The sequence below is a fragment of the Vulpes lagopus genome, chromosome 16 (genome assembly GCF_018345385.1).
Source record: "Vulpes lagopus strain Blue_001 chromosome 16, ASM1834538v1, whole genome shotgun sequence".
Classification (NCBI taxonomy): domain Eukaryota; kingdom Metazoa; phylum Chordata; class Mammalia; order Carnivora; family Canidae; genus Vulpes; species Vulpes lagopus.
This window is the reverse complement of record NC_054839.1, coordinates 15326929-15350148: the sequence shown is the minus strand read 5'-3', so window position 1 is coordinate 15350148 and position 23220 is coordinate 15326929. Positions and strand designations below refer to the sequence as shown.

Genomic DNA, 23220 nt, shown 5'->3' with positions numbered 1-23220 from the left:
TGAAATCATGACCTGAGCCGAAATCAAAAGTCAGCTGCTCAATTGACTGAAACACCCAGGTCTCCCTGGGCTTATGGATTTTTTTAAGTACAAGAGGGAAAGTTATATAATCTGTTAAATAAATGTTCAGGGCCTGCTCTAAAACACCACACCATTCTTCATAGTCCTTTCTTTGAAACAAACAATGAGCTTTTGGGTCCAATGAAATTTATAACCAACCAACTGATAAATTAGGAACTGCTTGAGTCTTCAGAGTCACAATATTATACTTTTTTGCATGTCAAAACTGACTCAGGGTTTTGTCTTGGGAAAAAAAGAATCAATAACTTTAGTGAGTACCTACCATGAGGAAGAAGAGACTGTCAAAGAAATAAAGTACAAAACCAAAATTTGTGCAATTTTGAATTTTAGGAAACTTCATAAAGAATGTCCTGGTTCATGACTTTTTGTGTTTTCGGAATAGTAAACTGGTTTAGAAATAGGCAGATCATTCAGAAAAAAATATGGCATAGAAATAATAGTGAAAATAGCTGGAGGGCAAGAAATGACCTGATAAGAGCACATTAAAAAGGCAAATCATGGGATCCCTGGGTGGCTCAGTAGTTTAGCGCCTGCCTTTGGCCCAGGCTGTGATCCTGGAGTCTCAGGGTTGAGTCCCATGTCAGGCTCCCAGCATGGAGCCTGCTTCTCCCTCTGCCTGTGTCTCTGCCACCCACCCCCTACCATGAATAAATAAATAAAATCTTTAAAAAAAAAGGCAAATCATACAAAGAATAGTGAATACTTTGTAGTTAATAGTCAAAGGTGATCAATTTGAAAGGCAGCAAAGATGAGAAAGATGACATTGGCTAGGTGCTTCCCAAGCTTTTTTTTTCTTTTTTTTAAGATTTTATTTATTCATGAGAGACATAGGGAGAGAGGCAGAGACAAGCAGAGGGAGAAGCTGGCTCCCTGTGGGGAGCCTGATATGGGACTTGATCCCAGGACCCTGGGATCACGACCTGAGCTGAAGGCAGATGCTCAACTGCTGACCCACCCAGAGGCCCCTCCCAAACTGTTTTTAAGCTTGACATACCAGGACAAGTTGAGACCAAGAGCAGTACAGAAGTAGAACCATTTCTGCATCCCACCCATCTAAAAATCATCCTCATTCACCTTTATTTTCATTCATACAAAGCATGGCATGACTGCACATACACAAACACACCTCCCAGGGCTGCTACATGGCTCAAGAGTAGAACTTACCCTGTCTTGTTTCAGCACAGATGACAGCATTTGGGTGGAAGAAAAAGAGACCGGTTTGAGCCCCTTATATAGAAAAACTGTCTAAAATGCTGCCAGTACAATATAAAACATAATCAGAACGTATGTGCATTGAACCCCATGGGCCTGAAGTTTGAGCATGAACCGAATACTATCTCAAGAAGTAGAATAATTTGGGCTATGCCTAGAGTGTATCCTAATGGCCTCCAATGACCCTTCCAAATGTAGATTTTGATGATTCTATTGTCCAACCTCCTCTCTTCTCCATAGACATCTAACACTTCTCATTTCATTCTGTACTCATTTGATTAAAACAAAAAGTGACAAGAGCACACTTAATGGGATGAGCATTGCATAAAGTATAGGATTGTTGAATCATTATATTGTATACCTGAAACTAATATTAACACTATATGTTAATTATATCAGAATTAAAATTTAAAGAAAAAATATGGGGGGGCCTGGTGGCTCAGGTGGTTAAATATCTGTCTTTGGCTCAGGTCATGGTCCCAGGGTCCTGGGATGGAGCCCCGCATCAGGTTCCCTGCTCAGAGGGGAGTCTGCTTCTCCCTCCCCTCCCCATTTGTGCTCTTTTGCTCTATCAAATTAATAAAATCTTTTTTAAAAGAGAGAAAAAAATATAGATATTACGAAAAAAGTGACAAAGAGGCATTGAGAAACTCTTCATAATGAATGACAATGTGAAATAGAGGGTTAGCAACTAGCTTTTGGTAGAGGACTGGTTTATAGGTTTTAGACCTTTGGTTACTTTTGGCAAGAAGTGAATCCTGAAAGCTTATACCAAGAACTGCAAGAACTTTAAATGAACAAATATAACCCCACAGGAAAGCCAGTGTCTTTGTTCTCTCCTTTATGCCCAGATTTGTGACCTCAGAAACTGAAAGTACACCCTGATCTTTATGTTTAACTCGAGACAGCAATGAAGACATGAATGCGTTTATTTTTCAATTAGGTGCAAAAGGTGGAAGTTCTAAAAAAAAAAAAAAAAGTATAACAAGATACAAAACAGTTTCCACCGTGACAGAACCATCAGCTGATAGAACAGACTCACCGACCTGGGAGCTTCAACGGACGCTCGCTCGTACAGGAAAAATGTCTTAAATGCGAGTCCTACGTGTAGTGCATTAGCACCAGCAGGCCAGCTTTGAGGCTGGAACATTCAAGATGGAAACTGCAGCAAAGGCTCCCATGGAGCCTCTGCTCTCCATATGCCGCTGTCTTGAATTTAGGCCTATGCCAGGCACCTCTTTACGATGATTTTCTGCATATCACGAGGCCAAAAGAAAAGAACTGCAGGGTTTTAGGGCACGGCCGATTTCAAGCCCAGAACTGCAGGCATCCCTCGGTGACAGGCCGCACGGGGTCACGCAGAGGAGCGAGGCTTGCAAACCTGTACAGAGTTCAGCAGGCCGCGGGCTGCGGCGTGATCCGACCGTGTCCTTTCAGGGCTCACAAAAGGGTTTTTCTGCTCTGCTTTTACACTGTACTCTAGAAGCCAAGCTATTGCGGGGGGGGGGGGGGGGGGGGGGGGGGATGGGGAGGGAGGAGGGGGTGTAGGGGAAGGGGGAGATGGGGAGGGAGGAGGGGAAGGGGGGATGGGGAATGGGGAAAGGGTGGGGTGCAGCAGGTTGCCCACATCCGGCTGCCAGTCTGTCCCACAGGAGGCCGCTCTGCGAGCTGCGGGGGCTGGGGGCGAGGGGAGCGCAGGCGCCCCGCCGGCTGGCTGGAGAGACCCCGGCCAGCGACCCTAAGGGGGCCCGCCCCCCTCCCCGCCCCCCTCTCCACCCTGTGGGCGCGGGCCGGCCCGTGCGCGCCCCCTAGCGCCTGTCCTTGGACGGGGCGGGGCGGGCCGGGGGCGGGGCCGGGGCGGGTCCGGGGCGGGGCCGGGGGCGGGGTCCGGGGCGCGCGGGGGTCGCGGCGCCCAGTGGGAGCGAGAGCGCGAGCGCGGCTGCAGCGGGCGGCATGGCGAGCACGGCCTCGGAGATCATCGCCTTCATGGTTTCCATCTCGGGGTGGGTGCTGGTGTCCTCCACGCTGCCCACCGACTACTGGAAGGTGTCCACCATCGACGGCACGGTCATCACCACCGCCACCTATTGGGCCAACCTGTGGAAGACGTGCGTCACCGACTCCACGGGCGTCTCCAACTGCAAGGACTTCCCCTCCATGCTGGCGCTGGACGGTCTGCATCCCCCCGCCCCCTGCCCTCTTGGCCCCACAACCCCCGGCAGGACTCCGGGGCCGGACCTCTCCGAGGGGTCCCCCAGAGCCTGCGCGAGCCCCGGAGAGCCCCGACCGGGTCCCGTGGGGCGCGCCTGCCTGAGCCCTGCACCTCGGGGCCCTGCACCCAGGGACACCCCTGGGTGGGGTGGGCGACTCAGGCGTCGGGTGGCCGAGGGAAGCAGGCCTGCGAGGCGAGGACACGATTGTGGGACCCCCCCCCCAACTCTCGGGGACTGTTGGGAACGCGAAGTGACCCTGTCTCCTTCACCCATCACTCCCCGACAGAGCTGGATCCTGACCCGAGCGGTGTCATCGCTTGCCGAAGCCAGATTTGCTTGTTCTAACTCTCCAACTATTTTGTTCGTTCTGTTAAAAGCAGCAAGGGGAAAAGTAACATATTGCAGGGAGTGTCATCCCATCCCCGCCTCCCCAGTACCCCCCCCCCCCCCCGCCACCCCAATTAGAAAACAACCCCATGCTTCAACAAAGGTGTCCTCCTGGGCTTTAATGCTTCCTCCAAGTTTTAGGAAAATAAATTGCCCTTGCGTGTGCCGCCTGGGTAGAGACTCCTGGCTAGCAAGAATCTTGTGGCAGAGACTGCCTGGTTCCGTGTGCGCCGTCCCTCATCTGCTCTGCGGGTCTCTCTCTCTCCGGTTTTTCTTTTGTAGATTGTTTTCTACATTGTTCCTCTTGGTTGGGTTCTATATGGTGTTGCATTAGAGCAACAGGTAGATGGTCACATAGAAAACTGGCTCTGTTTTAGTTTCAAGAGAACAGTGGGTGTCAACCCAGTTAGAATGACTGATCAAGTCGTAGGATAGAGAAACAGGCATTCTTTCGGGATTTTATAGCACACAAGGAAATAGATCCTGGCATAAAGTTAAGGATAGTCATTGCATTATCTCTAGTTTTAGGGTGCTTTCTTTCTTTCCTTAAAAAAGTTTGTTTTTATTACTCCACTGCAAGTTTTTATTTGCATAGCTGATTCAATAAAAGGCAAGAATTAATTCCCCTAAGATGATGAATGCCGTGAAAAGCAAACTGTTGCTCAATGTGGTGTTTGATGGAACCTCCATCTACGGGAATATGCACCTGGTTTAGATGGGGTGGCACCCAGGTCTTTGTCCTGTTCTGTAAAAGTAGTAGCTGGGACCCTGTTGATCCCCTAGAATTGCTGTTGAATTTCCTGTGCTTGTAGAGCACACATTTCATGGTAGATGCTTTGAACAGGCAGGCTCTTGTTTCTGTGGTTTACATTCAGGAATTTGGAATTGATGGTTGCTGTCTGTCCTACGTGGGGTCTTCTGCTGTGAACTGTATTGTTACCTGAGATAGCATGCCTGATATAGCTGCTTCCTCTGTGAGATGGTTGGGGAACAAGAGAGAGGAGCGAGAAATAAATGCTCTGTGAAGAGCATTGGGGTGCAGAATGGTGAAATTGTCACATTATGTATCTGAGGTGAGAGTGGAGTTGGCATGGAGACATTGCATAGTAGGAGGGAGGAGGGCATAGCCCTCATTTGTGAAGCTTTGGAGGAAGTTGAGGATAGAGAAGAGAAAGGGGGAGTGACATATACAACCCAGCTTGCAGAATGGCCTTTCATGTGTGTTCATTATGTTTAGAAAATGACTTTAAAAAACACAAATGACCTTATCCTCCTTATTGTTCTACAATGTTCTAAAATTAATAACCTAGCTTTCCAAGCCAGTACATATAGAAGTAACTCTTTTTAACAACTGTGTAGTATTCATAAGTTTGGACAGACTGCTTTATTGAACCACTTTCTCATTGTTGGACAGTGGACCGTTTGCAGCTTTTCATTGTTAGTGGTGTTCTGAAAATATTAATATTCATCTCTTTGGGCCCATGTGGATTTCTATAAAGTAGAAACTGAGAAATGGTCAGTAGATGACACATTTTAATGTTCAGTTTATACTGCCAAATGTCTACCAACAACATATAAGAATGCCTATTTCTCTATATTTTCTTCACTAAGTTTTTCATTTAGTATTATGGGTAAAATATTATCCTGTTATTTTTTTTAATTATGGTATCATGATTTTCATTGGTATTTCCTTTTTTTATCAGTGATTTTTATCATCTTATTGTCTTTATTTATTTTCTTTTTAAAGATTTATTTATTTATTCATGAGAGTCACAGAGAGAGAGTGAGAGAGGCAGAGACACAGGCAGAGGGAGAAGCAGGCTCCATGTAGGGAGCCTGACATGGGACTTGATCCTGGATCTCCAGCATCAGGCCCTGGGCTGAAGGCTGCGCTAAACCGCTGAGCCACCTGGGCTGCCCTTATTGTGTCTTTATTGATCACTTTTTTTCTCTTTCATGCATTGCCTGCCCGTATTTTTATTTTTTAATTTTATTTTTTTTAAGATTTTATTTATTTATTCATGAGAGACACAAAGACACAGGCAGAGACATAGGCAGAGGGAGAAGCAGGCTCCATGCATGAAGCCGGATGTGGGACTCGATCCCAGGACTCCAGGATCACGCCCTGAGCCAAAGGCAGATGCCCAATTGCTGAGCCACCCAGGTGTCCCACCTGCCCTTATCTTATGCTCACAGTCTGTTGTTTCCTCTTGATATAAATGATTTTTTTTAAGAGATTTTATTTTTAAGTAGTCTTTATACCCAATGTGGGGCTCAGACGTACAATCCCAAGGTTAAGAGTCATAGGCTCCATTGACTGAGCCAGCCAGGCACCCCTAAATGATTGTTTTTTAGGTTTATTTCTTTATCCACACAATCTCTACACCCAGCATGGGGTTGGAACTCACAATACCCAAGATCAAGAGTCTTCTGACTGAGGCAGGTTGACACCCCATAAATGATTTGTTTTTGAAAATTCTGGATATCAATCCTTGATTTGTTATATATGTTGCTGTCTCTGCCCATTGCTTGTCTTTAAATTTATACCTTTTTTTATACAGAATTTTGAAATGTGTACTATGATCATAGTTTTCCATTTCCTCCTACTGCCTATGCCTTCTGTGGCATGAGAAGGCCTTGCCTATCCCAAAGTGATAAACCTCACTTTTTCTCTGTCTCTCAGAATAGCATTTTGGGGGGATTAATCACACAGCTATGTTTTCACATAGCGAGGAGTGGATCTACCGTCCAAGCTGGCCTTCCCAGAGCAAGCCCATGTCCATGTCCAGGCTGTCTGCAATGTAAGCTGTCTCCCTTGTCCAGGGCAGCTGCATCTGTTGGATGTTGGTTCTGAGGCAGGTCCTGCCAACATCACACTGCACAGTGGACTTCCTGACGCTACTTTGAAGTGGCAGAGAAGACTACATTACTGTAGGCTGTGGAGACCACAGGCCTATGGTCCTTTAAAGACCTGCCAGGTCTCCCCTTAAAACAGGCAAAAGCTCTAGATTGAAAAGGGACTACAAGAAGAGAGAAGGCTCACAGCTCTCTTTAGTGTTAGATGGAAGAACGAGCTTCTTGGATGCAGATGATGGAGACATTTCCCCAAGTTTTCTACATGAGGTCAAAGCTCTGATTTCTTATCCTTGGGGGAGGTTGGGGGGTGGTATCGCTGTAACCCCCATTTTCCCTATAAGGAAAATGAGGATGAGAAAAGCTAAATGTGTAGGTTTAATTTTATGTTAAGACCCCACCCCCAAGTTCTGCTTAGAATCAATCTTACTATGATGGAAGAGTAGCTTTGATGAGTTTCTTACTACTCACCCCAGACACTCTTTGTATTATTCATCCTGTGAAGGAAGTGCTGTTATCACTGTTTTACAGATGAGAACACTGAGTCTCAAGATAAGGTAATGTAATCAAGACACAGTAGGTAAATAAGAGATCCAGAGCTGAAACTCGGAGTTCATGCCTTCCTCCCATTCCACTCTTTTTCCAGAGGATCTGCGAAAAGTACACAAAGCTACCAGCATAAGAAAAGCACATTCTTTTTGTCTCCCTTCTTTCTTGCAGCTAGCTAGCACATGGGCTACTAGGAATTGTCTCCACCAAGTGGATGTTTTCATTTTTGCTCGTTTGAAATGGAGAATAAGGTACACATCATTTGGAAATCACTTAACTGTTAAGGGACACCTTGAAGGTTTTCTCCAAACAGAATTCATTAATTTAAAGTTGCTGGATTTTACTAATTGAAAATCTCACAGTTGAACAAGCTAGTGATTTCTGTTTATCACTGGCTCCTGTTCTTTTCAAAGCACCATGTGAACTTCATCCGAGAATCATTTTCAGCCAGGTTGTTTTTAGTACATGTCATCTATTTTTGTTAGTGGAAATGTTTGCCATTTCCTCCAAGAGAGTTAACTATAAATTATACTGCAGAGAACTTCTAAGTAAATATGTTCATGCCTCAGCACTTTAATGTGTTAATTAGCTATTAAAGGTGTCAGTAAATTAGACCTGTCAAAAATAATGGCCTCCTTGACTAGGTTTTTACTACCACTTCACTTGATGGCATTACTTACAAGTTTTGCCCTCTGGAAACGTTAAAAAGCAAGGTTGTAGAGGTCTGCCTTGCAAAAGATAAACTCTGAGTCTGTTGGAAGTCACCTAAGGCCTGAGTCTGTGGGTGTTTTCAGGACTGGTAGCTCCTAATTTACACAACCCAGGCTTAGCAACACCTGGATTCCACTTAACAGCTGGCAACCAGGGGTGGTTTATCCTGCTGAACCCCAATCCCTGCTCTTTGCTTCTTGTTTCAGAAAATCTAGCCAACGGTTGTGCTGGTGAAGTGCCTGCTGCCAACCTGCTACTGTTGTAGGCTGGAGAGAGGTACCTCTCCCTCCAGGCCAGGTTTTTGGTTGGTACAGAAGGACCTGACCACATCAGAAACAGTATTTCTTCTCTCATCCTTGTGCCAACAGACCAGTGCTGCTGCAGGCATGAGAGCTGAGATGGGAGAACAGAGTGAGAACCTCAGAGAGAAATATTAGGAGTCATGGCTGAAGAAAATGTAGAGTACTGGCATTTTCATATTAAGTCATATTAAGGATTGAATGCACCAGCTTGAGATTCATACCCCCATTTACATCTGAAAAAACACTGTCCATTGTCCTAAATGATCAGATGGTGAGACTTAACCTTTGCCAGGCTCCTGCTTTTTCTGTTCATAAAGCCTATACGATTAGTTACTAGAGTAAATGGTAACATTTTCTAGGATAACTTCTTTTGTACATGTAAGGCTACCTCTCCCACATACTGTTTTGTCTCTTTAGTGACTGCACTGGATCAGCTAACATACCTCCAAACCATGGACTAAAATAAATCTCAGGAAAAAAAAAATGAAACTGCACTGTCCTAGGAGCTCTGGTGGTAAATGATGAGCCAGTTGTGGTTATCTCGATAGATGGCCTTTAGTTTTGCAAGGGACTAACAGCCTTCCTCTCTGTCTATGCTTCTACCTGCCCCCTGGGTTCTGGCTGGGAGACTGAGGGTTGAAATATTTTAAAAACCTGGGTCAGTATTTGGCAGCCGAGACCCAGATAGCCTTGTAGCATGATTATTGCTACCGAAATAAGCCTCCTTTATCCTGTTGTGCTAATAATAAATTTGTTTTAATGTTTTTGATAGTCTTGCCATCACTGGAACTATTTTGTCTCTGAGAGTAGTTCATGCTGTAAAATAGAAGATCATTATCATTGCAGTCTACATTCGTGGAGGTCTAAATTTGTTGCATTTGAACAGAGCATCTTCTGTGTTTATTTTTTTAAGATTTTATTTATTTATTCATGAGAGACACAAAGACACAGGCAGAGGCATAGGCAGAGGGAGAAGCAGGCTCCATGCATGAAGCCCGATGTGGGACTCGATCCCGGGACTCCGGGATCACGCCCTGAGCCAAAGGCAGATGCCCAATTGCTGAGCCACCCAGGCGTCCCACCTGCCCTTATCTTATGCTCACAGTCTGTTGTTTCCTCTTGATATAAATGATTTTTTTTAAGAGATTTTATTTTTAAGTAGTCTTTACACCCAATGTGGGGCTCAGACGTACAATCCCAAGGTCAAGAGTCATAGGCTCCATTGACTGAGCCAGCCAGGCACCCCTAAATGATTGTTTTTTAGGTTTATTTCTTTATCCACACAATCTCTACACCCAGCATGGGGTTGGAACTCACAATACCCAAGATCAAGAGTCTTCTGACTGAGGCAGGTTGATACCCCATAAATGACTTGTTTTTGAAAATTCTGGATATCAATCCTTGATTTGTTATATATGTTGCTGTCTCTGCCCATTGCTTGTCTTTAAATTTATGATACCTTTTTTTTATACAGAATTTTGAAATGTGTACTATGATCATAGTTTTCCATTTCCTCCTACTGCCTATGCCTTCTGTGGCATGAGAAGGCCTTGCCTATCCCAAAGTGATAAACCTCACTTTTTCTCTGTCTCTCAGAATAGCATTTTGTGGGGTTTAATCACACAGCTATGTTTTCACATAGCGAGGAGTGGATCTACCGTCCAAGCTGGCCTTCCCAGAGCAAGCCCATGTCCATGTCCAGGCTGTCTGCAATGTAAGCTGTCTCCCTTGTCCAGGGCAGCTGCATCTGTTGGATGTTGGTTCTGAGGCAGGTCCTGCCAACATCACACTGCACAGTGGACTTCCTGACGCTACTTTGAAGTGGCAGAGAAGACTACATTACTGTAGGCTGTGGAGACCACAGGCCTATGGTCCTTTAAAGACCTGCCAGGTCTCCCCTTAAAACAGGCAAAAGCTCTAGATTGAAAAGGGACTACAAGAAGAGAGAAGGCTCACAGCTCTCTTTAGTGTTAGATGGAAGAACGAGCTTCTTGGATGCAGATGATGGAGACATTTCCCCAAGTTTTCTACATGAGGTCAAAGCTCTGATTTCTTATCCTTGGGGAGGTTGGGGGGTGGTATCGCTGTAACCCCCATTTTCCCTATAAGGAAAATGAGGATGAGAAAAGCTAAATGTGTAGGTTTAATTTTATGTTAAGACCCCACCCCCAAGTTCTGCTTAGAATCAATCTTACTATGATGGAAGAGTAGCTTTGATGAGTTTCTTACTACTCACCCCAGACACTCTTTGTATTATTCATCCTGTGAAGGAAGTGCTGTTATCACTGTTTTACAGATGAGAACACTGAGTCTCAAGATAAGGTAATGTAATCAAGACACAGTAGGTAAATAAGAGATCCAGAGCTGAAACTCGGAGTTCATGCCTTCCTCCCATTCCACTCTTTTTCCAGAGGATCTGCGAAAAGTACACAAAGCTACCAGCATAAGAAAAGCACATTCTTTTTGTCTCCCTTCTATCTTGCAGCTAGCTAGCACATGGGCTACTAGGAATTGTCTCCACCAAGTGGATGTTTTCATTTTTGCTCGTTTGAAATGGAGAATAAGGTACACATCATTTGGAAATCACTTAACTGTTAAGGGACACCTTGAAGGTTTTCTCCAAACAGAATTCATTAATTTAAAGTTGCTGGATTTTACTAATTGAAAATCTCACAGTTGAACAAGCTAGTGATTTCTGTTTATCACTGGCTCCTGTTCTTTTCAAAGCACCATGTGAACTTCATCCGAGAATCATTTTCAGCCAGGTTGTTTTTAGTACATGCCATCTATTTTTGTTAGTGGAAATGTTTGCCATTTCCTCCAAGAGAGTTAACTATAAATTATACTGCAGAGAACTTCTAAGTAAATATGTTCATGCCTCAGCACTTTAATGTGTTAATTAGCTATTAAAGGTGTCAGTAAATTAGACCTGTCAAAAATAATGGCCTCCTTGACTAGGTTTTTACTACCACCTCACTTGATGGCATTACTTACAAGTTTTGCCCTCTGGAAACGTTAAAAAGCAAGGTTGTAGAGGTCTGCCTTGCAAAAGATAAACTCTGAGTCTGTTGGAAGTCACCTAAGGCCTGAGTCTGTGGGTGTTTTCAGGACTGGTAGCTCCTAATTTACACAACCCAGGCTTAGCAACACCTGGATTCCACTTAACAGCTGGCAACCAGGGGGTGGTTTATCCTGCTGAACCCCAATCCCTGCTCTTTGCTTCTTGTTTCAGAAAATCTAGCCAACGGTTGTGCTGGTGAAGTGCCTGCTGCCAACCTGCTACTGTTGTAGGCTGGAGAGAGGTACCTCTCCCTCCAGGCCAGGTTTTTGGTTGGTACAGAAGGACCTGACCACATCAGAAACAGTATTTCTTCTCTCATCCTTGTGCCAACAGACCAGTGCTGCTGCAGGCATGAGAGCTGAGATGGGAGAACAGAGTGAGAACCTCAGAGAGAAATATTAGGAGTCATGGCTGAAGAAAATGTAGAGTACTGGCATTTTCATATTAAGTCATATTAAGGATTGAATGCACCAGCTTGAGATTCATATCCCCATTTACATCTGAAAAAACACTGTCCATTGTCCTAAATGATCAGATGGTGAGACTTAACCTTTTGCCAGGCTCCTGCTTTTTCTGTTCATAAAGCCTATACGATTAGTTACTAGAGTAAATGGTAACATTTTCTAGGATAACTTCTTTTGTACATGTAAGGCTACCTCTCCCACATACTGTTTTGTCTCTTTAGTGACTGCACTGGATCAGCTAACATACCTCCAAACCATGGACTAAAATAAATCTCAGGAAAAAAAAAAATGAAACTGCACTGTCCTAGGAGCTCTGGTGGTAAATGATGAGCCAGTTGTGGTTATCTCGATAGATGGCCTTTAGTTTTGCAAGGGACTAACAGCCTTCCTCTCTGTCTATGCTTCTACCTGCCCCCTGGGTTCTGGCTGGGAGACTGAGGGTTGAAATATTTTAAAAACCTGGGTCAGTATTTGGCAGCCGAGACCCAGATAGCCTTGTAGCATGATTATTGCTACCGAAATAAGCCTCCTTTATCCTGTTGTGCTAATAATAAATTTGTTTTAATGTTTTTGATAGTCTTGCCATCACTGGAACTATTTTGTCTCTGAGAGTAGTTCATGCTGTAAAATAGAAGATCATTATCATTGCAGTCTACATTCGTGGAGGTCTAAATTTGTTGCATTTGAACAGAGCATCTTCTGTGTACTCTTCAAAATGGATCCTAGCAATAGGATTAAAACTTACAATTTTATTCTTTCCCAAAGGAACATGGCCTGGAGGCTACCTGCCAACATCATTTCTTGAATTTGTAATTACGGTGGTCTTACAATTATTATTTACTGTGGGCTTTGCCTGACTACTACCAAAAAATGACTTGCTGTATTTTGAGTTTTTTTCAAAGTAGAAAATTTAATTCTACATGTAAGCCTGATGTACATGCACATTCGTTTAGTCAACAAACATTTACTTATGCCTGGGATATGCCATCACTGTTTCAGATTGAAATGTTGGCGCTGTTTCAGGCTGAAATGAAAATGATTTTATGTGCTAAGAGTTTATGGGTTTAGATTCTATCAATTTAAAACTTTTTAGTGTCTGGACAAAAGCCTCCTTGAAGTTTACCCCACCTTCGTTGTGCAAATAGAAATAGGTATTTAAGGAGATGGGTGGGGCCAGATGAGCAGGCAATCCAATAGAACAAGATTTTAGGGTGTTTGGAAAGCATCCGTTTATATGTACACAGTTAATTTCATAATGGTGGAATATTATTTTAGTAAACAACTGTGCTTTTCTATACCCAGTATTCTATGTGCCCTGAAAATAATAAAATGTTCTTGATTAAAATACTTCTTGATTTAGACTTATCACAGTTTATGATGGTATTTCACTTGGTCTTATGTATCAGCTTTCACGAATATCGGAATGACTTGCTGCCCAATTATAAATTTTATAATGTTAAAACCATTCACACATCTATTTATTTTTTTTAAAGATTTATTTATTCATGAGACACACACACACACACAGAGGCAGGGATATAGGCAGAGGGAGAAGCAGGCTCCTTGCAGGGAGCCTGATGTGGGACTCGATCCCAGATCCTGGGATCACTCCCTGAGCCAAAGGCAGATGCTTAACTGGTGAGCCACCTAGGTGTCCCTTGACACATCTATTTAAAAGGTCCAACGTGCAAAGGAGTAGGAGGATGGTGATGGTGGCAGCTGAAGTTTCTTACAGAGAAGGGGAGCATCACATGGATTTTGTAGTCAGAACTGGATGGAAGCTGTTTCAGCCGTTTACTGACTCATCTCTGGTGTACCCTATAACCTTCCATACCTCCGTGTTCTCACCCGTGAATGTGAGAACACCACCACTCAAGGGATCTGGAGGATTATGCATCCACCAATCTTAGACGTTTTATGTTAGACGTGCACAACATAGAACAGGCACTCCACATACAATAATTTGCTTTCCTTTTTTGTTTATCTTATGATTATGGTTACTTTTTCAGGAAACTGAGCCATCATTCAGAAGGACAGGGCAAAATGAGGATTTCTGCCTGGACGGCTACATGTTTTATGTTAATGTAGATGACCTATTGTAATTGCAGGTTACATCCAGGCATGTAGAGGACTTATGATCGCTGCTGTCAGCCTGGGCTTCTTTGGTTCCATTTTTGCCCTGTTTGGAATGAAGTGTACCAAAGTCGGAGGCTCAGATAAAGCCAAAGCTAAAATTGCTTGTTTGGCTGGGATTGTATTCATACTGTCAGGTAAATAGTAACTTTCTCCAGAGCAAGGCACCTCACTGTGTTAATGATATGACACTAATCAGGATACTTTTCCTTCTGATACTTTGTAGGGTTATGTTCAATGACTGGCTGTTCCCTGTATGCAAACAAAATCACAACGGAGTTCTTTGATCCTCTCTATGTTGAGCAGAAGTAAGTACTCTTCTCTTCAGTCTATATGTTTCAGACTATGTTTCATTAGCTTATAGGGGATGTATGCAAATTAATCTTCTAAATTGAGATACATACATTCCTTACACCACTCGCTCGTGAAAGTGAGATACACTGACAATGTTTGATGACCTCATTTCAAGAGTAAACCTATCATGTGCTGCATTGGCTAAATATGCATTTAATTACCGCATTGGTGTAACATAGCATCTTATCTGTAAAAGGCTCAAGGCACAGAACTTAAAACTTTAAACTTCATCCACTGTACCTGATTAAATTTGGGTCAAGTAGAAGGAAAGTGAAGAGAGGTTGTAAGGTGGGGAGGAAAGGATGATGATGTGTGATAACAGAAAATGAAGACCTGGTCTTGATTGATGTCCATCCAGATTGATGTTTGCAGGTGCTGGTATCTGGGCCAGTTTCCCTTGTGGTTTCAAACACTGACAGGGATACTGCGACTGTGCTCCTGAAGATGAGAAATCTGTTAGTGACGTTTAAATGAAGTATCTTCCCCCACCCCCCATTTTTTAGCCTTTTAAATTAGTTTCTGGGGCATCTGGGTGGCTCAGTGTTTGAGCGTCTGCCTTAAGCTCAGGTCCTGATCCTGGGGTCCTGGGATCGAGTTCCGTATCAGGCTCCCCGCGGAGAGCCTGCTTTACCCTCTGCTTATGTCTCTGCCTGTCTCTCTGACTCTCACATGAATAAATAAATACTTTAACAGAATATACACAAGTGTGCATGACACCAGATATTGAAACTAAAAAGTTAGTTCCTGAACAAGCTTTACCTAATAAACCTTTATAAAGAAATTGTACATGATGCAGGATTTTTAAAAAAAATGCTCTTGGAGTGGCACAGACACCACCCAGATATGACCGGTCTGGGTTGCAGGTGAATGCTCCGGCATTTACAGATCAGTGTGTTGGAAGTGGTTGTTTTTTAACTATGGGCTATTGCTTTTTATAGTTTCCCTAGGCTTATTGCTTTGCCTTGGGAAAACCCCAGGGATACCAAATTAGAAAAAATAATAATATATGCAGTATTTTGTCATCCATGAGAATTCCTCTATAGAAAGCCACATATGTATACATGTGTATGCGCAGCTGGGCAGATGATTCTCTTTCAGTCTTCAGATCAAGTGTTAGAGAATTAAAAAAAAATAGTTGCTAAAATTGCTGGTCAGGTGTGCATCCATTTTTTTTTTATTTTGGTGGATTTAAGAGTCTTCAGGGAATTTTTAGTTCTATCTTTAGCGTCTTTTACTCATAAATAATAAATGCATATATAATGAAAATAATAGCTAATACATATTGAGCCCCTACCGTGTACCAAGCAGAGCATTGCAAATATTCTGTTATTTTATCTTGTTCTTGCAACAGCCTTACCAAGTAGGTTCTCTTGGTATGACCTTTTTGAAAATGAATGTGTGAATTCATGTGCACGCAAGAACCTAGACTAAACCAGTAATGTCTGTTTGGAATAAGTCAAACCAGGTGTATGCTTGCTCTAAGATGCATGATTTATAATACTCGATTTCATAATTTTTGTGACTGTATGCTATATATATTTTTTATCCTGGGAGTTTCTTTTGTATGGTTTTTTTAAAAAAGATTTTATTTATTCATGAGAGACCGAGAGAGAGAGAGAAAGAGAGAGGCAGAGACACAGGCAGAGGAAGAAGCGGCTCCATGCAGGGGACCTGATGTGGGACTTGATCCTGGGTCCCCAGGATCACGCCCTGGGCTGAAGGCAGGTGCTAAACCACTGAGCCACCCAGGGATCCCCTCTTTTGTATGTTTTTAAAAACTATGTTAAATCTTATTAAACAGGAAAGAAAAATAACTGTTTTAGGCCTCAGTATAATTTTCACTCCCCTGCCTGAGTTGGAAAAATATGTTGTGATTTATATGTTTTCTCCTAACTAATGTTTGATAATGAGGTTTGCACAGGTGTGCATGACACCAAATATTGAAATGAAAACCTAGACTGTGCTCCTAAAGAGTAGAGAAGCATGTTAGTGATATTTAAATGAAATATAATTTTCATTACATGATACATTTTTATTTTGGGTTTTGGTATCCTAAGTATACAACAAAACTGTATTTCTCATGGTTTATTTTATTAAAGACATTGCTCACTTTTCTGGATTATCTGTTCTACATTGCTGTCATTATTTTCCAGACAATTAAGGATATCTTTGTCAGATTCTTAAAAATCATTTTCCAGGGCAGCCCGGGTGGTTCAGCGGTTTAGCACCACCTTCAGCCCAGGGCATGATCCTGGAGACCTGGGATCAAGTCCCATGTCAGACTCCCTGCATGGAGCCTGCTTCTCCCTCTGCCTGTGTCTCTGCCTCTCTCTCTCCTTGTGTCTCTCATGAATAAATAATTAAAATCTTTAAAAAAAATCATTTTCCTTCCTGAAAAGCTCAAGGCTAATTCCTAATGCCTCATAACTTAAGCCTGTCCTTTGTGTGATTTTTTTTTTCGGTGCTTGTTATATGCTCAGTCACTTAATTCAGTTTGGTGCTCTTTGAATTTCTGATTTTCTTTCAGATTTTGGTTAAACTCAGTTCAGTGATTATGGACTCTAAGAAGTTTTCCTCGTTTCCACATTCTTGGTACAACATTGAAGTATCCCATTCCCCCTAATGACCTCTCAGTATTCTATCTGCACCTGCACTCTTTGTCTGTATTCTCATCTGTAAAATCAGGATAATAATAGCACTCTTCCCATTGAGTTAATGTGGGAGTTAAGAGTGTGTGTGCGTGTGTGTGTGTATGTGTGTGTGTATACACACACGCGCACACACACACACACACACACATATATATATATATATGCTTAGAACTGATTAGGAAAGAGGACACACCATGTTCTCCTTTACTGTATTGAATTAGCTATTAAGATTGCTTTTTTTTTTAAGATTGTTTTTTTAATTGTGTGTAGTACTTAAGACATGGCTTATCATTACAGGTGTTTTTATTAGCTCTTTTCTGAAGTGACTTAAAGATAGAGCACTTCTACAGTTTGGCAATTTACCTTATGTAATTAAAAACAAGAGCGAGGCACTTTGAAAAGCAATACAGCTTGTAAATATTGGTAATATTTACAAGTAACAGGCCCTTCACACAACACACTGAGAGAAAATATAAACTTTATTATTAATACCCCTGCATATTGAGAACATGTTAGCTCCTTGAGATAGGAGCGCACTCAGGTCTGTATCCCTGGTGGTGCCTTGCACAAAGGCACTCCATGGCTTGCATAAAATCCATTCAGATGAAGGAATTATCAAGACCTGAGAATTTTAATTGTGATCGGATTCTAATTACTCATCAGGGTAGAAAAGAGGCATAAAAGTGGCAGGTGACATCGTCAGGCATTCATAGACTTTATTTAAACAAACTCCTCTAAAAGCTAGCAAATCAATTAATTTGACTTCATCTGTTTTCATCAACACCTTTAGTAGAGGACAGAGAGATGAAAATTAGAAAGATTAATAAGCTAAAAATTGGCGATCCACACAAAATGAACTAATTTCACAGGTCTTAGAATCTTTAAAAAATTTTTTTTAAGATTTTATTTATTTGTTTGAGAGAGAATGAGAGCCATAGAGATCCCAGAGGCAGAGGAAGGAGGGAGAAGCAGACTCACCACTGAGCAGGGAGCCGGATTCAGGGCTTGATCCCAGGACCCTAAGATCATAACCTGAGCCAAAGGTAGACGCTTCACCGATGGAGCTGCCCAAAATGCTCCTTAAAATAGGATCTTTATTTTTATTTATTTATTTTAAGATTTTATGTATTTATTCATGAGAGACTGAGAGAGAGAGGCAAAGAAATAGGCAGAGGGAGAAGCAGGTTCTCCACAGGGAGCCCAATGTGGGACTCAATTCCTGGACCCCGGATCTCGACCTGAGCCGAATAATAGAATAAAATAGTTTCTAAAATAGAATCTATAAAGCGGGCAACCCAGGTGGCTCAGCGGTTTAGCGCCACCTTCAGCCCAGGGTAGGATCCTGGAGACTCAGGATCAAGTCCCACATCAGGCTCCCTGCGTGGAGCCTGCTTCTCCCTCTGTCTGTGTCTCTGCCTCTATCTGTGTCTCTCATGAATAAATACATAAAATCTTTAAAAAAATCTTTAAAGTAATATTTTGATTTGGCTTCAGCTGGAGTTTGCTAGAACTTAGTCATTAATGCCTGTGACTTGATTTGTGCATGAACTTAGGAGTGTGTTGGAGAATCAAGGCTAAGGGTAGGGCAGCCCTACGTGGGCTGGGATTGGGAGGGTAGGGCTGTAGGAAGGTTCTGATTTTCTTTGGTGTCCTCATTGACCCGCACGAGAGTAAGTTCCTTGAGGTCAGAAAACATGTATTTCATCACTGTCTTATTTACCTAGCACAGTGCCTGGTAAGTGAAATTCTTATCTGCAGAGCTGGTCCTTTCAGGATTAGCAGAAAAGCTTTCATTTGTCTCAGCCCACTGGAGAAGAGAGAGGGCACACTCACTGTCCTCAACGCTATCATCATCACTCTTCTTAAAACTAGCTACCTCTAAGCGACCTCTCTCCCCACAGCCCTAGGAGGCATGACTGAGGTCCGCACGGGTGTGTTTGGCCTTTAGGAGGAGTGAAGACAGCTGCTTGTCATGTATGCTAGTTTAAATTTCTGCTGAGCAAATCCTAGCTGACCCACACCTGAGCCCTAAAATGCACTGGAAAACAGCACAGAACCTAGTTTTGTTGTTGTTTTGTATTTCTTAAGATGCTGCAATATATATATATACGTGTGTGTGTGTATATATATATACACACACACACACACATACATACACACACATATGTTTTAAAGGGAATTATTTTATTTTTAAAGATTTTATTTATTCCCTTGAGAGAGACAGAGCAGCAGGAACAGGAATAGGGGGTGGGGCAGAAGGAGAAGCAGACTCCCCGCTGACCCCCAAGATCAGCACCTGAGCCAAAGGCAGCTGTTTAACCAACTGAGCCACCCAAATACCCCGATTCTATTTGGTATTAATTGAATCTTCTCTGTGGATTTCTGGGACATTCCTCTGTAAGGCCCACCTTGGTTGCCTAAATTAGAAACACGACTAAGCTCATCAACAGATTTGCTAAGACAGTCCTACTATGTGCAAGGAACCCCGTAGGCACTTCACTGATGAGAAAACACGAGTGGCCTCTGGTGTCGCCGGAGGAAGTTGGAGGCCATAGCAATGCACACAGTATCCCCTTGGCTGCTCCGGGCTCTGTATTTCCAAACCATTCCTCTCCAACCAGGTATTTGGGAAGTTCCTTCTCCCAGGCTACCCTCACTTGATACAGCAGCTGCAGTTCTTTTTAAAGATTTACGTCGGACTCTTCATGTTCTGCATTTCCACGTTTTTTTTTTGTTTTTTTGTTTTTTGCTTTTGTTTTACTTCTTTGCTTTCATTCAAGTTGTGATTATGTTTTATGACTTCAGGATGGGCTCCTGCAAAGCCTTGAAAACGATTTCCCAACTCTTCCCTTTGGGCGATTTCAAACCAACTTCCTCCTGTTTTATTAAAACAAACCCTACCAAATCCAAAAAAAAAAGTCTACCTTCCTGCAAGTTTATGGTAACAGGTACCCCCTAGCAGGATGAAATTTAATTCAGTTATTCCCACCGCCGCTTTGTTGTCCAAACCATGAACTTCCTAAAGGTCTTGATTTGTTTTCTTAAATAAACTGTTCCAAGTAAGAATTTATTGACACAAAGAAACTTCTTTTCAAATCCGTGCAAGGTTGGAGCATTGAACCAGTTGCCCTAATTGAGGAAATAAGAAGTTGTAATCTTAGATTCATTCTCTTTTAGTATATGAAGTTTATTGTTAATATTTTGGCTTAGGTATTCTCACATTTGGGCCTTTTCCTCCTGGATTTTCTATTTTCAGAGTATTTAAAACCATAGACTTATTTTATCTCTAGCACTCATTCATGGCATATGTTTAGTTTCTACTTTAGGATTTAAGCTTAGGTAAAATCTTTTCACCATTGTGTGTGTGTGTGTGTTTTTAAGATTTTATTTATTTATTCATGAGAGACACACAGAGAGAGGCAGAGGGAGAAACAGGCTCCCTGCAGGAAGCCCAATGCGGGACTCAATCCCAGGACCCCAGGATCATGACCTGAGCCAAAGGCAGACGCTCAACTGCTGAGCCACCCAGGCTCCCCCCACCATTGTGGTTATTTAGTAGTTAGAAATAAACAGCTGTCTACTGTCTGATAAATTCTCTCATTCTTGTTATCTGTCCAGTTCGGTGAACAATGGATAATTCAAGGAGTACCTTTCTAAATTATGCATTTTCCTGGGTGAAGTTCAAAGGAATATCGATCTCACTGCATGACCTTGCTAAGATATTTGACTTCTCTCTTTTGTCCTTAATGAATTACGGATGTTTGTTTATTTAAGTTTCCTCCACTCATGAGATTATTTGGAGAGTGAATTGATGTTGGTAAAGAGCTCACAGATTCTTGGATAAGGGCTTCCATGGATGTGACAGATATTAAGAACAAAACAGTTCAGTGGTTAAATATTGAGAAGTGTTAACCCTGTGCCTTCGCTGTGTTTGCTTGTGGCACAGGCCACTTCAGATCACCACAATTGCTCTGGTGCTTTTGTGATGCTAGCATAACTTATAAATACACTTGGAGATCAAGCGTCTGGCAACTGAGATTAGTTGTTACCCACCAGCATGTGAAGTTACAGTTCCTGCCAGTTTGCCATGCTTTCTGGTGACTCTACTTTTACCTGCCTAACCCTCTTCTCCCTCTCCTTTCCATATACTGGCTGACTCCTGCTCATCCTGCAGGGCCTGCATTCTGGGTGAGGTACCCCCCCCCCCCCCACCCCCCGGTTCCTGGTGTCCTGCTACTGAGTTGTTCTCAGGGCACACGCTTACTGCTCCATCTCCCAAATCAGACCAGGAGCATCTTGAGGCAGAGACCACATCTTGCTGATTTGGGAATCTCTTGTGCCTAGTCCATGCTCTATAACACTTCTAGCGAGGATGGTCAGTCAGCCAGCCGTGGTGTATCGACTCTCTGTCTGCATCTCCCTTAGAGTGGGAAAACTGAGTATGCCGGTGGAGATAACGCTTAAGGGAATGGGGACAGGAGGCAGCATATACATACTGTTTAAGAGTGAGGACCTGGATCCAGTACCTCTTAGCTGCCTGTGAATAACCCCAGCTCTGCCGGGTATTTGTTGTGAAACCTTTAAGAAGTTACTTATCTTTTCTGGCTCTTGTGTTCCTCATCAGTAATGGGATAATAAATATTCAGCTATTTAGAACCATGCATCACACATAGTAAGGACTCAGTAAATGTTAACTATTATTTTCAAGGATATTGACCCTTACACAGAGAATGTTAATGTTGCAGCTCACTACTTTATGTCATATATTAAGGTTAGCCATTGAGAGATGGATCCTGAAATGTTGGAGGCCTGGTAGAAATGATAACCATCATAAGATGCTTGGCTCTCAAACAGAAGGCTGATTTGAAAGGAAGTCAGCATGGGACCATTTAAAAGAAATAAGGCTTGAATAATTTTTTCTTTCTGATCACCTGGTTTGTAGCATTGAGTTAGAGATCTGCAACCACTTGAAACCGTCAAATGCATAGACGCTCTTAAGACCCTTCTCCTGAGAACCATCCTATATGCTTCTCCCCCCAACACCTAGTTTGATCCTAAAACACTTTCAGGTAGTCTGTGGAGGATTCTGAACAAAATGTGGGATACGCTTTTAATTGACCCATGCTTTTTTGCTCCAAGTTCATCTGCATATTTTTGTTTCAACAGAGAGAGATGTGCACACCCACTTGTGCACACATGGATTCTTGACCTGCACTCAGCAGCGCTGGCCGTGCCCTCAGGGGTCGCAAGGCAGCATCTATTGTCTTAGGAATTTCCTGTCTGGACGCACAGTCCCCTCTGGGATGTCCTCTTATGCAGACTTCACAGTTTGTGCGCAAACGAGTTACTGCACCTACTTTGAGCATTATGACTCAGCACATCATTTCTCACTTGAAATCAAAGAAAACCCCATAAGCCCCTCCAATGTCCTCATGAATGGCGCCCAAGGGCATGGACATTGCTAAACAACAGATTTGTTTTTGAATTGAACTATGTAACTTTGGGGACAGGAGATGTTTCTTTGAGGTTGTAAGTTACCTTGGCTACCAGTATATTCAGTTATACTGTGGATGTTTTTAAAAAATTTCCCTGAATACTTGGCAATAATTAGGACTTCTGTAAAGATAACTCACTGTGTGCCTTACAGGCCCTTGGAGGGGGATTGGCGGCAGATAGGCTGAGTCAGGTTTCAGAGTTAGATCTCCCCTCGGTTCCTGGCCCTGTCCTTCCCCCTCTGAGATCTGAAGGGAGATGCAGTTGTCTGTCTGGATAAGAGAGCTAGTGCCTCCTGCTTCTCAGTGTTAAGAGGATTGAAGAATATAACACATCTAAAGCGTTCACTACAGCAGCATGACCAAGACCAATAAGTATTACCTGTTAGGAAGCTATACCGTTCGTAGAATTCTGAACGACCTGGTTGACAAATCATAACAGAAAGATAATGTATGTATGTCTATCTTAATCTGGCCACGGAAGAGCAATTTAGATTTGGCATAAAAAAAATATCAGTCTATATTTTGAGTTTCCTAAATGTGAGAATTCTCCATGAAGTTTCCATATATCAGTGGATGCTTATTATTTAAATGACCCATCCTACTTTAGCCACCATTTGGGCAGCACCTGCTACTACTTTGTAAGCCTCCTGGGAAGCCATGGGTGCGAAATCCTATGGCATCTTGCAGGCAGTGGGAGAGAACTGTTAGCAGAGAGGTTTGTGGAAGGGCAACTAGACTGTGAGCAGGGTGGGGA

The 23220-nt window shown here is 42.8% G+C and overlaps 1 protein-coding gene across 3 annotated transcripts in view; it reads left to right on the top strand.

Moving 5' to 3' along the window:
* The window catches only part of CLDN10 (claudin 10), a 135177-nt gene that overhangs the window by 103644 nt on the left and 8313 nt on the right, over positions 1-23220 (top strand). For 2 of the 3 annotated variants that reach the window (XM_041731106.1, XM_041731105.1), the window contains exons 2-3: positions 13942-14103; positions 14193-14274. In XM_041731106.1, the coding sequence (XP_041587040.1) occupies positions 13942-14103; positions 14193-14274 (244 nt within the window). Of the gene's footprint in view, positions 1-3169; positions 3467-13941; positions 14104-14192; positions 14275-23220 lie in introns of those variants that run through there. The other variant, XM_041731104.1, reaches the window with a different exon arrangement.